At 44.8% G+C, this 17370-nt stretch overlaps 1 protein-coding gene across 2 annotated transcripts in view; it reads left to right on the top strand.

Annotated features, from left to right (window-relative positions):
- The window catches only part of LOC140715843 (CD276 antigen-like), a 22316-nt gene extending 4946 nt beyond the window's left edge, over positions 1–17370 (top strand). For both annotated transcript variants that reach the window (XM_073028287.1, XM_073028285.1), the window contains exons 3-5: positions 8024–8377; positions 13562–13846; positions 15624–17370. In XM_073028287.1, coding sequence (XP_072884388.1) covers positions 8024–8377; positions 13562–13846; positions 15624–15763 — 779 coding nt within the window. In that variant the 3' untranslated portion in view covers positions 15764–17370. The remainder of the gene's footprint in view (positions 1–8023; positions 8378–13561; positions 13847–15623) is intronic.

The raw sequence follows: 17370 nt of genomic DNA, 5'->3' as shown, positions 1-17370 counted from the left end.
TCAAACGCTCCTTATATGACAAGCCTTTCAATCCTAGAATCATTTTCATGAACCTCCTTTGGACTCTCTCCAATGTCAGCACATTCTTTCTTAGCTCTAGGGCCCAAAACTGCTCACAATACTCCAAGTGAGGCCTCGGGAGTGCCTTATAAAGCCTCATCATTATATCTTGATTTATCATTGATGATCTATGAGCACCAGTGCATGTTCCTTCATCTTACCCTTTTTTGAAGCTCACAATTAGTTCTTTGGTTTTACAGACATTGAGTGCAAGATTGTTGCTGCAATACCACTCAGCCAGCTGATATGTCTCGCTTGTCACCATCTGAGAATCTGCCAGAAATGGTTGTATTGTCAGCAAATTTACAGATAGCATTTGAGCTGTGCTTGGCCACAAAGTCATTGTGGACAAGCACACAATGAGCAGCGGACTATGCAGACATCCCTGAAGTGCACCAGTGTTCAGAAATCTGATGATGGAGGAGCAGAGCTGTTCCTGAAATAGTTGGGTGTATCTCTTCAGACTCCTGTATCTTTTTCTGATGGTAGTACTGAGAAGACGGCATGTCCTGATAGTGAGGGTTCTTAATAGGACCCTTTTAAAGATGTCCTTGATTGTGGGAAAGTTGTGCCCAAGGTGGAACTGGCTGAATCTACAGCCCAGGGTGAGCAGGTACTGGATGCTGTCCTGGGACTGAGATGATAGACCTCTGAAAAACACATCCACCTCCCTTTGTGCAAAAACATGCCTCCACGCTCTGCAGTGTTTTCCTTCGATGTTACACCTGATTGAGTACTGCCTTGTGGTCACTCTCCCCCTATGACCCAGGCCAGGACATAGAACAGCATGGGAAGCAGCCCATTGGCCACTGTGGTACCAATTGCAACTAAGCAATCCTTAGGGTAGTGGAAGAAGGCTCTGAGGACAAAGTTTGGCGATCTCAGTGGTCAGTGGGCCCTGAGGATGAGCTTGGAGAGTACCTCCCCCACCTCACTGTGTCCTGAGGTCAGAAGTCTGTGTGAGTCTAGATGTTGAGGCTAGATTCAATGGTCAGCAAGTCCTGGGGTTTATACTGGAGGTTGAAGACTGAAGATTGAAGCCCCAGGATCATCATGCCCAGAAGTCAGAAGCCCAGTGTCTGTGAGTCTAGGGCCAGGAACTGGAGGCCCGGAGACGGCCTGAACTGGGGTTGGTGACCTGTCTGAGCATGGGTATGGGAAAGGGTTTGTTTGGCTACTGTTGTTGTTTTGCTGAGCATTGTGGGTATGCTATGTAGGCACCAGAATGTGAGCTGGCCCCAGCACATCTTTAGGTGGTGTTGTTCATTAATGCAAACGACACATTTCACCGTATGTTTCAGTGTACACACGGTAAGTAAATAAATCTGAATTCCATTCACCTGCATGTGGTTGGACCAAGGCTGTGCTGTGTGTGGATCTGAGTAATCCAGGTAAAACCCAACCTGAGAGTTGGTGAGCCCTGGCACAGTCGATCTCATTTCCTAAAAGCCATGGGAACACTCTGATATACTGAGCACGACTGGTATGCAAAATCCTACAAAAAATAGTGGATATGTCCCAGTCCCTCGTGGGCAAAACCCTCCCCTCCATTGAGCCCATCTACATAGAGCGCTGTCTCAGGAATGCAGCGTCCGTCATCAGTGAACCCCACTACACAGATCATGCTGTCTTCTCACTGCTGCTGTCAGGAAGGAGGTACAGGAGCCTCAGAACTCACACCACCAGGTTCAGGAAGAGTTATAACCCCTCAACCATCAGGCTCTTGAACCAGAAGAAATAATTTCACTTGCCTCATCAGTGAACTGTTCCCACTATATATGTGCTCACTTTTAAGGACTCTTCATCTCATGTTCTCGATATTTATTGCTTATTTATTTTTTATTTTCTTTTTTGCATTTACACAGTTTGTTGTCTTTTTCACACTGGTTGTCCACCTTGTTTGGTGTGGTCTTTCATTGACTCTATTATGGTTGTTAGATTTATTGAGTATGCCCACAAGAAAATTAATCTCAAGTTTCTACAAGGTGACATATACGTACTTTGTTAACAAAATTCCTTTGAACTTTAAGTTCAAGAGACACAAAGTAATGTTGCAATTCTATAAAACCCTGGTTTTTTGTTTTTTTTAACTTAAAATAATCATTTTAATGAATAGTGGAGATTACTGTACTTTAGGTAAGAAGGCCTAATTCCTACTAATTTCTGTGTGGTTCTTTAAGAAATACAAGGTTGGAGCAGTAATTTTTAACATTTGAGCACACAAGTAGATGGGATAATTAGGCTTTCTTTTTTTTAAACTTTTTTTTATTGTGTTTTCAAATAGTTACAGAATAAAAGTGTGTGAAAAAGAAAATATGTGTTACCCATTAAAACCCTGGTTTGAAGACAGTTCTGGTTGCCTCATTACAGGAAGGACATGAAAGCTTTAGAGAGGGTGCAGAGGAGATTTACCAGGGTGCTGCCTGGATTAGAGAGCGTGTCTTATGAGGAGAGGTTGAGCAAGCTGGGGCTTTTCTCTTTGGAGTTAAGGAGGATGAGAGGTGACTTGACAGAGGTGTACAAGATGATAAAAAATATAGATTGAGTGGACAGCCAGAGACTTTACCTCAGGGCAGAAATTGATAAAACAAGGGGGCATGATGTAAGATGACTGGAGGAGAATATAAGGGGGAGATTGTTAGAGGTGGATTTTTTTTTTTGCCCAGAGATTGGTGGATGTATGGAATATATTGCAGGAATGATGGTAGAGGCAGATATCTTAGGGACATGTAAGGTTCTCTTAGGTAGGCACATGGATGATTCTGAAATGGAGGGCTATGTGGGAGGGAAGGGATAAATTCATCCTGAAGTGTCAGCAGCATGTTGTGCTCTTCTATGTTTTATGTTTTATCTGTGTTTTATAGAGGCTTCCCAGTCCGCTCATTGCTTCCCATCCTCTGGTACTTGTCCCTGAAGCCATGAGGGTAGAGGACCTTCTCTCTCACTGACACCCTCCAGATGATCATGTGCATCTCCTCCAACCTAGCCTGCTGCATCTGGCACTCTCGACAAAGACACGGGTGGCAGAGTTCAGACGTCTTTGTTAAAAGATAGTGGAAACTCAGAGGCCAGGCTGGAGTGGATTGGGATGGTCAAGACGAGAGACGACAAAAGTGCTGATGAGGTTTAGCAGCAGTTAGACATGACATGCCAAGAGCGATAACAAGGGCTTGTAAAGTTCGGCTAACTTATAAATGGAAACTTCCCTTGTCAACAGGTTTTGTTTATGCAAATAAAAAGTACCAAAGCTTTTCTGGAGAAATACTATTATCAGTTTTGTTTAATGAGAATCTCACTGTACAGAAAACGTTGGGACTTTACAACCCACATGAATTGAAGTTGGTTAATTATTGTCACATGGACTGGGATACCATGAAAAGATCATGATATCTCTGTTCATACAAATTAGATCACTACTGAGGTAGAAAAATAATCATCATTACATGCTATGTTGCATGATACGGGCAATCTAGATCCCATGACCATGTCTGTTCTTGGCAAATTTTTCTACAGAAATGTTTTGTGATTATGCGGGGAGTGGGAGAACCATTCCCCCTTGTACTTCTTGATCTCATCAAGTGAGATTCAGTGTCACACAACCCTGCCACTTTGATCTGGCCCACGCCTTCATTAACCAGGTCCAGCAATTGCCTTTAATGGGATCTTCCTCCTCCTTACACAAGCCAGCTCTAACAAGGGGGTGCGGCCAGGGTTAATCAGGGTGTGGTCTAAGTCATTTGGGGTGTGTGGGCCATTGGGTAGGATTGGGGGATGTATATGTGGGGCTGGGCGAGATAGGCTTGTGGGGTTTAGTGTCAGGAGGCATGTGGGGCTGTGGCAGATCAAGTTGCGGAGCCACGTTAATCTGGCCCATGCCTTTCATTAACCTGCTTTGACACCACTTGGCTTAATTAACCGGGTGTGAACTTCTTCCGGTAAGTGTCCTTACAAGACAGGTGACCCCAACCGTTACACTATATAAAGAGAGAGAGAGAGAATTTTCATTTTGTTATTTTAGAAAGCATCTTCACTTTACAGAATTTTATTACCGAATGTGCCGAAGACTTTTGCACAGTACTGTACATAAGTGGTGCAAAAAAGAAAGCAAAAATAGTGAGCTAGTGTTGATGGCTTCATCAGAAGCAACGTAACGATCTAATCCATGGATGAGAGGTTTCATCGTCATCATTATGTGCCGTGTCATATGACGTGGCTGATTGTGGCCTTCCCTTGACCATTATTGTTCTTGCCAAGTTTTTCTACAGAAGTGGTTTGCCATTGGCTTCTTCTGGCCAGTGTCTTTACAAGACGGGTGACTCCAGCCATTATCAATACTCTTCAGAGATTGTCTGCCTGACGTCAGTGGTCACATAACCGGGACTTGTGATGTGCACCAGTTGCTTGTACGACCGTCCACCACCTTGACGCTTCACGTGACCTTGATCAAGGGCTAAGCGGGTGCTACACCTTGCCCAGGGGTGACCTGGAGGCTAGCGGCGCGAAGGAGCACTTTCCACCTCCTTTTTATAGAGACGTATCTCCACCTCACCACCCAATAATAACAGTTACAGAATGCAGAATAAGGTGTTACAGTTACAAAGAAAGTGCAGTGCAGGCAGATGATAAGGGGCATGATCATAACGAAGTTGATTATGAGGTCTTATCATACTAGGGAATTGTTCAATGATCTTCTAAATGTGGGGTAGCAGTTGTCTTTGACCGTGACGGCGTGAACTTTCAGGCTTTAGTATCTTCTGCCCCAAGGGAGAGGGGAGGAGAGAGAATGTCTGGGCTGGGTGGTGTCTTTGATTATGCTGGCTGCTTTCCTGAGGCAGCAAGAAGTGTCAGCAGAGTTCATGGAGGGGAGGCTGGTTTCTGTGATGTGCCGAGCTGTGTCCACAACTCTCTGCAGTTTCTTGCGGTCAAGAGAGAATGTCCGGGCTGGGTGGAGTCTTTGATTATGCTGGCTGCTTTCCTGAGGCAGCAAGAAGTGTCGGCAGAGTTCATGGAGGGGAGGCTGGTTTCTGCAATGTGCTAAACTGTTTCCCCAACTCTCTGCAGTTTTGTGCAGTGCTGTTATTCACCCAGACAGGCTGCTTTCAAAGGTGCATTGGAAACTGGTGTGAGTGGAGGGGAACATGCAACGTTTCTGTGAAAGTAGAAGTGTTTGTGAGCTTTTGGTGGTAATGTCAACCAGGCGATGAACTAGAAACCTGAAGCTCTTCACCTCAACACCATTGACAAAAACAGGAGTTTTGTTATCGTTCCCACTTCCTGTTGTGAAATTCACTGGAACCGATTGATTACAGTACCTGGGAATTGTAGTGATTGTTATTGTGCAACACGTCGTTTGCGTATGTTGTCTCCTGAAGTTTGGCAAACGACATGTTTGTCCGATGTAGGTGTGACAAAGTTAATCTCTGAAAGCATGCGTGACGAATGAACTCTTCTCGCTCTTCGAAACGTCGGTTATACCTGTACCCGGCTGGAAGCCCGAGAAGAGTTTAAAGTTGATCTTTATCCTTAAATAGTGGCAGGAATTGAGCCCCGTTTGCTGATCGGTGGCGCTGTACGCTAACCGCTACTTTACTGTGTCACCCGCAAGTCTTTGGAAAGTGGGAGGAAATCCTCAATCCCTCTCACAATAACATCATGTCGTTACTAGAGTAACACACACAAAATGCTGGAGGAACTCGGGCAGCATCTGTGGAGTGAACAGCTGGCGTCTCAGAACGAGACCTTTCATCTGGACCTGCCCTGGTTACTGGATCTTTGCAGCTTTTCAACTGAAATTAGAAGCAAAGTTAATCTGAGTGAATCGAACCAAAGTGGCTGAGGTAATCAAATTATTTTGTAAAGTCCCAGAGAACTGGTTTCAGTAGAGTACCTAGACCAGGAAATACTCTGGGACTGGTGGAGGGAGGAATGCGAAGGGATATTAATAACTTTACATAATTATGCTCCTAACTTTGTCATTGTCACGGAGCCATACAGCCCAGAAAAACGCCCTTCAGTCCATGCCGACCAAGATTCCCATCTAAACTAGTCCAATGTCCTCACATTTGGCACCTCCCTCCTCACCTTTCCTATCCATGTACCGTCCAAGTACCTGTATAAATGTTTCGAGGTCGCTGTGGCCTTGATGGTTAATATTCCGTGCGATTTTTGCTCTTTTTTGCCATTTGCGCGATTTGTTCTTTTTTTATGCACCTTGGATGTTTGATGTTTTCTTGAAGGAGTCGCATGTTGTGGCTGCCTGTGGGAGGATTGTATTCTGTATACCTACTTTGATAGTAAATGTACCTTGAATCTTTGCTTCACCCACTTCCTCTGTCAGCTCGTTCCATATTGACCATCCTCTGGTTGAAAAAGCTGCCCTTCAGGTTCCTGTTAAATCTCTCCCCTCTAAACCCATGTCTTCTAATTCTTGATTCTTCACTCCTGGGAAGAACACTGTGTGCATTAACTCAATGTAAGCCGCTCATGGTTTTATACACGTCTATAAGGTTACCCCTCATTCTTTCCATTACTCAGTCTCTTGAGTCCCAGCAACTTCCTTGGACACCTCCTCTGCATTTCATCTTTCAGATCAGTGCTTTATTAAACCCTTTTCAAATAATGCCCTTTCAAAAGCGTGGTGGGGTGGAGATACATCTCTACCAAAGGAGGTGTGAGGTGCTCCTTCCTCTCCGTTAGCCTGCAGGTTACTCTTGGGCAAGGTGTAGCACCTGCTTAGCACCTCCCCCACCCCCGATCAGGGTCACGCGAAGCCATGGGAGCAGGTGGTGGATGTTCATATGAGCAGCCGGTGCACATCACAAGTCCTAGTTATGCGACCACTGACCCCCCCCCCCCACCCCCCCCCCCCCCAGGCAGACAATCTGATAATGGCTGGGGTCACCCGTCTTGTAAAGTCACTGCCCAGAAGGCAATAGCAAACCATTTCTGTAGAAAAATTTGCCAAGAACCATCATGGTCATAGACCGTGATTGCCTACGTCGCACAACAGGGTACATGATGATGGTGACCCTTCAATATATAATGAGTGATAAGATAAATGGCTTGTTTGCCAATTTTGATACAATTACAGGCATATACTGTGAACATATTAATGCAATTATGGAAATGGGAAATTTCTAAGACAAGCGATGTGTGGGTTGGCAAACTGGATCAAATATTGATAGGGCCCTGCCCCCTCCCTCTTCAGTCCTGATAAAGGGTTTCGTCCCGAAATGTTGACTGCTTGTTTCCACGGATGCTGCCCGACGTGTTGAGTTCCTCCAGTGTGTTGTACGTGTTGCCTGGATCAAATATTGGGTTGATGATTGAAAAGAAAGGGTAGAACTGAGCAGTTTCAAGCTCCTGGACCTCAACATCTCTGAGGATCTATCTGGGCCGAACATACTGATGCATCTACACAGAAGGGACGACAGCGGCTATATTTCATTAGGAGCTGAGGAGACTTGGTTTGTCACCAAAGGCTCTAGCAAATTTCTCCAGACGTACCATGAAGAACATTCCGACTGGCTGCATCACCGTCTGGTATGGAGGGACCACTGCAGAGGACTGGAAAAAGCTGCAGAGGGTTATGAACTCAGCCAGATCCACCCTGGGCAGCAACCTCCCCATCACCAAGGACATGGTCAAAAGATATTTCCTCAAAAAGGCGCCCCCCCATTAAGGACAAGCCCTCTTCTCTTTGCTACCATCAGAAAGGAGGTCCAGGAACCTGAAGGTGCACACACAGCATCTTTGGAACAGTTCCTTGCTCTCTGCCATTGAATCTCTGAATGGTCGTTGTACCTGTCAATGCTACCTCACTATTTTGCTCCATATATTATTTTTAATATATTCCTTTTGTAATTTATAACAAAACAAGAAATTTCACAATATATATCAGTGAAAATAAACCTGGTTCTGATTTGAAGATTGTTGGTAATCTGATGCTTTTTCTCACTTTCAGTCGAGTTTCAAGTTTGTACACCGGAAACACCAGTGACTGCTGTCTACGGCCGGTACACAGTATTGACGTGTAGCTTCCCTGTTAACGCTGAGATAGGACTGGACGAGTTGGTCATCAACTGGCAACGTGTCGGTACAGAGGAGGTTGTTTACAGTTATTACTATGGCAAAGAGCAACTGAATCGCCAAAGCCCTCAGTATTCAGGGAGGACAAGCTTATTCCCTGACAACGTTAAAAATGGGAATGCCTCACTGCGACTGGATTTGGTGAGGCCTGAGGATGCTGGACAGTACCTCTGCTATGTCGGTAGTTTAAAAGCAAGTGGTCAAGGGATTGTCTCACTCACATTTGCAGGTACATGCAAGATTCCTCTGATTTTTCTCCCATTGATGCTTCACACTGAACCCCATGGCCCCTCAGCAAGGCCTACTGATCCAACCTGAGCCTTAGAACAGTGCAAGTGCACGGACCCCTGAAAGAGGAGTCAGGGTACACAGGGTGGTGCAGAACATCATCGGTACACTGGCCTTCAGGTGTCAAAGCACTGAGAAGGAAGATGCGGTTGTACAGGAGGCTGGTGAGAATGTGGAGAGGAAGTTTCCTATGGTGGGGGAGTTTAGGACCAGGGGGCACAGCCTCAGAACAGAGGGACATCCATTTAGAATGGGGATTCAGAGGGATTCAACCAGAGGGCAGTGAATCTGTGGAATTCATTGCCACAGGCGGCTGTGGAAGGCAAGTCATTGGGTATATTTAAGGCAGAGGTTGATAGAATCTTGATTGGTCAGGACATGAAAGGATACAGGGAGAAGGCAGGAGATTGAGCCTGAGAGGGAAATGGATCAGCCATGATGAAATGATGGAGCAGACTCGATGGGCCAAATGGCCCAATTCTGCTCCTATATATTATGGTCTTGTGAGGGTGAAAGATAATCTGAAAGTAGTCTTTTTTTCTCAGGATGAGGAAATCAAGAACTAGAAGGTGTAAGTTTAAGATGAGAAGGAAGAGATTTATTAGGAGCTTGAGGGGCAACTTTTTATTACACAAGAGTGGTATTTATGTGGAATGAGCTAGTTGAGACAGGTACAATAACAACTTTCAAAAGACATTTAGAAAAGTATACAGATTGGAAAAGTTTGGAAGAGTTTTGGGCTAACCGCAGGCAAATGGGACGAGTCAGCAAAATGACAATCAGGTTTCTTATCACAGACACATTTTGAGTTTTGTGGTTTTATATCAGCATCACTGAAGTCCTTGTTTTTCCAGATATTGAGTGCAAGGTTGTTTTCATGACACCACTATCTCATTCTTGTACACCTCCTCATCACCATCCGATAGCATCTGTATCATCGTTATGCAGTACATTTGAGCTGTGCCTACCCACATAGCTATGGGTGTAGAGAGAGTGGAACAGTGGGCTAAGCACACATCTTTGAGGTGCGCCAGTGTTGATTGTCAATGAGGAGGAGATGTTATTTTTGATCCACAATGACTGTGATCTCCCAGTAAGGAAGTCAAGGATCCAGTTGCAGAGGGAGGAACAGAGGCCCAGGTTTTGAAGCTTGTTGATTACTACTGAGGGAATGACGGTGTTGACAGAGGTATTGCTGTTGTCTAGTTGGATTGATGGGCCTGTTTCTGTGTGGTGTGACTGTATGACAGTTCTAGATTGGAGAAGATCTGCATGTGCCTGTCGCCTACCCAAACCCACTGTATCTCCATGGCTTCTGCAATACTGATGAGTACTAGATGATAAAGTCACTGGTGATTACCACACAGTGTCATATCATGATCTGATGGCAGCAATATTTCTAATTTAAAAACAAGAGCTGCAGCTGCTGGAGACCTGACGTTCTGATGCAGGCCCCCCCCCCCCCTTCTCCTCCACTCTTCCACATATCCTGGGACATGGACAACCCTGGGTGAAGCAGCAATTGATTGTATTATGATTTTAATGTACTCCACGCTGGGGATAACATCAAACCCTTAGACATAGGAGCTGAATTAGTCCAGTCTTGTACAACAAACATGGTCTCGGGGCCTTTTATTCCTGTCGACTGACTAATAGTTCTCTGATCTTGGCAATTTACTTGCAAACATTTTGTCACCATGCAAAGGTATCGTCAGTGTGTTGTTGATTGCAAGTGTCCTCCAAATGCTTGGCCTTTATATACTTTTCAACCAGCTGAATTTTCTTGGAATTCTCTGGTGTGGTTCTCTGTGAACAATTCTGTAAACAAGCACGAGGCCGTGATCTTATTTATGAGCAGATGTGAGCAAATTCCAGAGGACAACACACAAAGTTCACCACACAGCCAACCAGCGACGAGATTTCCTCCCCACATTACATATGACTTCCCGAAATGATGACCAATCAGCTGATTGATAAGGCCAGGCATTTGGAGGGCACATCACAATTGACAGTGCACTGACACTGTCTCCTTGTATGGTAATGAAACATTTGCAAGTGAATTGCCAAGATCGGAGAACAACTCAACCCAACTGTCAACCAATTGAGCTACTATACATCTTCCAAATTAATTCCAACTGATTAATTCTCCAATCGCATTTGTCAATGGTTGTGATAAGGCTTTAGAACAAGGGTTCCCAACCTTTTTATGCCATGGACTATTATCATTAAGCTCGGGGGTCTGTTGACCCTAGGTTAGGAATGATTGCTTTTGAACATGATTTCCCTCGTCCATGGGTTAGCTAACTGTCGTTAATCATGCCTGTGGACCTGCATTGTATCTTGGCCAGACTGGGAATTCATGTCTAGGTATATCGGCAGATGGTGCCACCACACCATTCTGCACTCCTCATGGAGCCAGGGGTGGTCCCTAGACTTGACAACACTGTTATAGTGAAGGATCTGCCACTGGAGGTTACCAGCTGGGTGGGAGCTATTCTGTTTCTGTGGATGATCTAAAGCACCTTATTGGTGTCTAGGTATCTATTACCCTCTGCTTTAAACACACCCAATGATGTGGACTCCACAGCCACCTGTGGCAGAGAATCCCACAGATTCACCAGCCTCTGGCTAAAGAAATTCCTCCTCATATCTATTCTAAAGGTACGTCTTTGTATTCTGAGACTTCCAGATGGTTGTGAAGGCTAAATCATTTAAAGCAGAGCTGGATAGGTCCTTGATTAGACAACGTTTTAAAGGTTACGGGGAGAAGGCAGAAGATGAATCAGCCATGATCGAATGACAGAACAGACTCAATGGGCCCAATAGCCTAATTTTGCTCCCATGTTTTATGGATCTTCTCCCTCAGTGCCATTTTCTTGCCCTTTACTCTCTCCTTTCGTCAAGCACCTCCCCCTTTTTATAGCATCCTCTCCCATGCAGATCATCTGATGTTCACATGACTTCACCACCCTGCTTCAACCAGTATCACCAAAATGTAGTTCCCAACTGCTCTGGATCACTACCCAAAGAGTCAATGTAAATGTAATATCGTAGAACGTATATGTCACCATGGACAACTTTGAGGTTCATTTTCTTGCAGGCATTTACAGGAAAATAAAGAAAATCAATAGAATTTACGAAAAATCATAAATGACAAAGACTGACAGACAACCAACGTGCAGGAGATGAAAGACAAACTGTACAAGTACAAAATAAATAAATAGTAATATTGAGAATGTGAGTTGTAGTGTCATTGGAAGTGAGTCCGTAGGTTGTGTAAACAGTTCAGAGTTGAGATGAGTGAAGTTATTCACGCTGGCTCAGGAGCCTGATGGTTGTGGGGTAATAACTGTCCTTGATCCTGGTGGTGTGGGACCTAAGGCTTCTCTACCTCCTGCCCGATGGTTGTGGGGTAATAACTGTCCTTGATCCTGGTGGTGTGGGACCTAAGGCTTCTCTACCTCCTGCCCGATGGTTGTGGGGTAATAACTGTCCTTGATCCTGGTGGTGTGGGACCTAAGGCTCCTCTACCTCCTGCCCGATGGTAGTAGCGAGAAGAGTGCGTGGCCTGGATGGGTGGCGGGGGAGGGGGGTTCATTGATGATGGACGCTGCTTTCTCGTGGTAGTGCTCCTAGTAAATGGGAGGGCTTTGCCAGTGAGGACAGGGCTGTATCCACCACTTTTGGTAGAGTTTTCCTGTCCTGGATAATGGTGTTTCCATAGCAAGCCATGATGTATATCAGAGATGCTCCCTTTGTTCTCTACATCTTATTGTGTCTTTGATGTCAAACATGTCTCAATTCTGGTGAAAAATTGGGCATATTTACAAGGAGCGCTACCGCAGGAAAGCAGCTTCTGTTATCAAGGACCCCCACCTTCAAGGCCATGCTCTGCTGCCATCAGGTAAAAGGTACAGGAGCCTCAGGACCCGCAACACCAGGTTCAGGAGCAGTTACTACCCCTCAACCATTAGGCTCTTGAACCATTCTGGATAACTGCACTCACCACAACTGTTTCCACAACCTATGGACTCCCTTTCATGGACTCTACAACTCATGTTCTCAGTATTATTTATTTGTTCATTAATTTTTTTTAATGTATTTGCACTTTGTCTTTTTGCACATTGATTGCTTGTCAGTCTGTGTGATTGACTCAAACGATTCATTGTATTTCTTTGTTTTACTGTGAATGCCTGCAGTAAAATGAATCTCAGGGTGGTATATGGTGATCCATACATACATCAATACAAATTTAATTTGAACAATGAGGTTGTCAACCTGAAGTATCGACTCTCCTGATTTCAGCACCTATTTTTGTTAGAGTAGGTGTGCACAGGGTGGAAATTCTATGCTCCACTCGTTCCTCCACTTTTCAATTCAAGTTTAATTGTCATTCAACCATACATGAATGCCCATGAATACAGCCAAACGAGACAGCGTTACTCCGGGGTCAGGGTGCAAAACACAGTACCAACAGTCACCCACAGCACAAAGCACACACAAGATGGTATCACAAATCACACAATAAAAGAATAAAAAACTCGTGCCATCAATCCACAGTTGACCACTGTAGAGCCTGTATACTCCAGCCTGGACACTGCTACCACGCAAAATATAATTGTAGATGGTCCAGACACTTCAGTCCATTGAAATCTTCAGTCGACCACAAAAGCGCTCGTCTTCGGTCACCGAGTGAACACCCCAACTCCAGCCGGATGGTGCAGCACACCACCCCCGGTGGACTACACCAGCTCAGATGCCTCTCCCCCAGAGGCTGCAAACCAGGGTACAGGCCCTGAGTTTGATGCAAAAGCTCAGGGAATTTAATTTAATTTAAGAATCTATCGTGGCCTTACTGAAAATTTAAGCTTCACATATTAAATTCCACTTCGTTTTGGCAGTGACCAGCGGGTGTATTGGTGGGTGATAATCTCAGATAAAATTGTTCGGATATTTCAATAAATTGAGTATTTTCTCAGCAATTATCTTTAGCTGGTTATCGTCCTACATGTCTGCAACTCTTTTATGACACAATCATGCACTGTTCTTTAGTGTAACAAAGTTTCTGACTGGAATTATTTTTATGACCAGTTTCGACTTTATTTCTAAATCTTTTATTCCGCAGCTTACTATGAGGAACCTAACCTGTTTATCAGATTAACTCCATCAGCGATGGTATTTACGTTCAAGACCAGAGGTTATCCTGCAGCCACTGTTTCTTGGTACGATAACGAAAGGGAGAATATTTCCTCTCAGTCTGAGACCTTATACCAACAAGATGCCAATGGCTTATACTTACTGCAAAGCGTTCTGAGAGTCAGCAATGTCAACAAGAGTTCTGGCTACATGTTCATTTTAAGAAATGAAGTTTTACATCAGTCAGTTTCAAGAACTTTTGATCTTTCCATAGGTATGTTGACTAGTTTTGCCTTTTAACCTGCAGGCTGATGGGCCTTTCAGTACATGAGTGGTAGGGAAATTAATGGGGAAAATACTCAGGGTTTGGATTTCTATAAATTTGGCAAGTCAGAGATTGTCGGCATGCTTTGTCAAAGAGTGATAAAAAAAAGTACAACACAGAAACAGGCCCTTTGGTCCATCTAGTGCATGCTAAACCATTTAAACCTCCTGCACTGGGACCATATCCCTCCATACCCCTACCATCCATGTGCACATGCAAACTTCTCTTAAAGGTTGAAATCGAGCTCAAATCACCGCTTGCACTGGCGGCTCATTCCACACTCTCATGGTGGGTAGGAAAGGTAAAGGGCAGGAGAGGAAGAATCTGATAGGAGAGGAGTGTGGACGATAGGAGAAAGGGAAGGAGGGGACCCAGGGGGAGGTGATAGGCAGGTGAGAAGAGGTCAGAGGCCAGACTGGGGAATAGAAGAAGAGGGGTTCATACCATCAGGATGGAGACTACCCACCCAGGTGTTGCTCCTCCACCCTGAGGGTGGCCTCATCCTGGCACAAGAGGAGGTCATGGACCAACATGTCAGAAAGGGAATGGGAATTGGAATTAAAATGCTTGCTTTCCTCCTCTCCTACCCCTCCAATTCCCACTCTGACCTTTTACATCTTCTCACCTCCCCCAGGTTCCATCCTCCTTCTCGGCCCAAAGTATCGACTGTCTATTCAGTTCCACAGGTGCTACCACACCTGCTGAGTTCCTCCGGATTTGGGAGAGCTAGCAGGGGACATGAGCAGGTCTTAGCAGGTAGCACTAAGGAAAACCCCAAGGTGTTCTAGACCTTTGTGAATAATAGGTCAGGCTGTTATGCTTGCCAAGAGCCTGATGGACATTTTTTCTGAGGAACACTGATGCATGTAGTGTGGATGGAGCTTAGTAAGGTGTTCAGTGAGGTTCCCCATTGAGGGCCCATCTACAACTTCAAGAGGCGTGAGATCCATGGAAGCTTGGCTGTGTGGATTTAGAAATGGCTTCCCCACGGGGCATGGAGGGTAGTAATACATGGGGTGTATTCTGCCTGGAGGTCGGTGACCAGTCATTTTCCACAGGGATCTGTTCTGCGACCCCTCCTCTTTGTGATTTCTATAAGTGACTTGGATGAGGAAGTGGAAGGATGGGTTAGTGAGTTTGCGGATGACATGAAGGTTGGTGGAGTTGTGGATAGTGTAGCAGGTCATCGTAGGTTACAGGGTTAATGGCAGAATTCTTAGCAGGGCGGAGCAGAGGGATCTTGGGGTCCACGTCTGTAGATCCCTTAAAGTTCCTAGGGTGGTGAAGGAAGAGTATGGAGTGTTTCCCTTCATTAGTTAGGGGACTGAGTTCAAGAGCCACGAGGTAATATTGCAGTTCTATAAAACCCTGGTTAGACCACACTTGAAATATTGTGTTCAGTTCCAATGGCCTCCTTATAGGAAGGACATGGAAGCTTTCAAGAGGATGCAGAGGAGATTTACGAGGATGCTGCCTGGATTAGAGCGCGTGTCCAGGCTGAGCGAGCTAGGGCTTTTTTTCTTTGGGGAGAAAGAGGATGAGACTTGGTAGAGGTATACAAGATGATAAGAGTGGATAGCCAGAGACTTTTGGATCTGTGAAATTATCTTGAGGCACCATCCCAAAGATCAATAGGTAACATTCTGAGATATAATTTCTCTCTGATGATGAATGTACCTTAAACAGAAACCTGGGGTAATGCAAAACGTTTTCCTTCCTTCCACAGAAATGAAAACGGAAGATGTTCCAACAAGAAATAAGTGGGTGCTGACACTTGCTTTCACCACCTTGGAATTTGGTATAATTTTAATTCTGGCCAAAGTTGTATGGAGAAGGAAGGTTTCTGGCCAGGACACAGAGTTGTGACAATTAGTTGCTCCCTGGACTAATAGACACCAGAATTCTTCATAGTATTGTACAAGGAGTTCTTCAGGAAGACTACTGGACCTCCTCTGCTGCATTTCAAACAACTGCTCATATCCTGAAAATCATAACACTATTTACTGGAAATCTTCCATTTGAACAGATAACACTGGAAATACGGCAGCGTCTGCAGAGAGGGAAACGAGCAACCTTCCAGTACTATTCACCGCAGTTGTGTTTCACCTGTAGGGAAGAGCTGGCCAGTGCAAAACTTAAACATCTATTAATTCCGAACATAAATCAGATTCTTGCAGATTTTCCAGGGTCTAACAATAATAATTAGTGTCCAGCACCCGAAGCGCAGCGTGTAACGAACGAGTCCTTCCGCCCCGACGAGCCGGCCGCCCAGCAACCCCGGATTTCACCCGAGCCTAATCACGGGACAGTGACTAATTAACCTGCAACCGACCTGTGTTTGAATTCGGAGCAAACCGGAACACCCGGAGGGATCTCGGGGCAGTCACGGGGTTCCCCCAACTGAGTTATATCGAGCTTACTCATGGGGCAATTTACAGTGACTAATTAACATTACAGTACCAAGAAATCCACGCGCTGTCACGAGGAAGCGGGCACGCGAGGCAGAAGTCACTGATTTAGGGACAGACACATTAATCATTTATTGACAGACATTTGACCAAACATCGAAATTACGCAAACCACGAGACGAGACATTCGACGCGCAGACACTTAGTTAACAGTTAATAGGGGTGCGTGGGCTCCCCTGTATCTACAGCGACCTCCGTGGGAGGGTGAGTGTCCGGCACGAAGGAAAGCCCCTGAGGTGCCTGGAACTGTGCACTGGTGCCGTGGCACACAAGGCGAGCCTTGGGGAAGGGCTGCCGCATCATTCAAACGGGCCAGAAGCGACTTCTGACCGACAAGTAAACTAACTCTCCTGTTACTTTAATAAGCTAACAACTTCATGTTCGTTCCAGAACACTGAAAGCACCTGTGGCCTGTATCTCCATCCGCTTCTACATCACAAACACCTTTAGCGTGAAGCTTTGGAGAAGTTACGATGAACATTTAATTAGTATGAACTTTATATTTTGAACTTTATTCTTTCGAACGTAGAAGACTGAGGGGAGATTTGATAGAGGTATACAAAATTATGAGGGGTATAGACAGGGTAAATGCAAGCAGGCATTTACCACTGAGGTGGAGTGGGACAACTAGAGGTCATGGATCAAGGGTGAAAGGTGAAAAGTTTAAGTGGGGCAGTCAGAGGGTGGAACGAGCTGCTACTATTTGGAGCTTATTTAATAAATTTTTATTGAGGAATAAGATTAAAGAAATTACATTTAAAATTATACATAGATATTATCCAATCAATGTTTATTTGACAAGGTTTAATTCTGATATTGAAACTAACTGTTCTTTTTGTGGTTTATATCCAGAGGATTTATTTCATCAGTTTTGGAACTGTGAATATGTTAAAACATTTTGGGTTGATGTTTGTCAATTTATAGATCAATATGTTAAAGTGGATTTAACTTTTTGTTTCGAAAATGTTTTTTTGTGTTTACTAATAATACCAAATCTCATAGGGA

Source organism: Hemitrygon akajei, chromosome 24 (assembly GCF_048418815.1).
Source record: "Hemitrygon akajei chromosome 24, sHemAka1.3, whole genome shotgun sequence".
In the NCBI taxonomy this organism is placed as follows: Eukaryota; Metazoa; Chordata; class Chondrichthyes; order Myliobatiformes; family Dasyatidae; genus Hemitrygon; species Hemitrygon akajei.
This window is presented reverse-complemented; position numbering and strand designations above follow the sequence as displayed.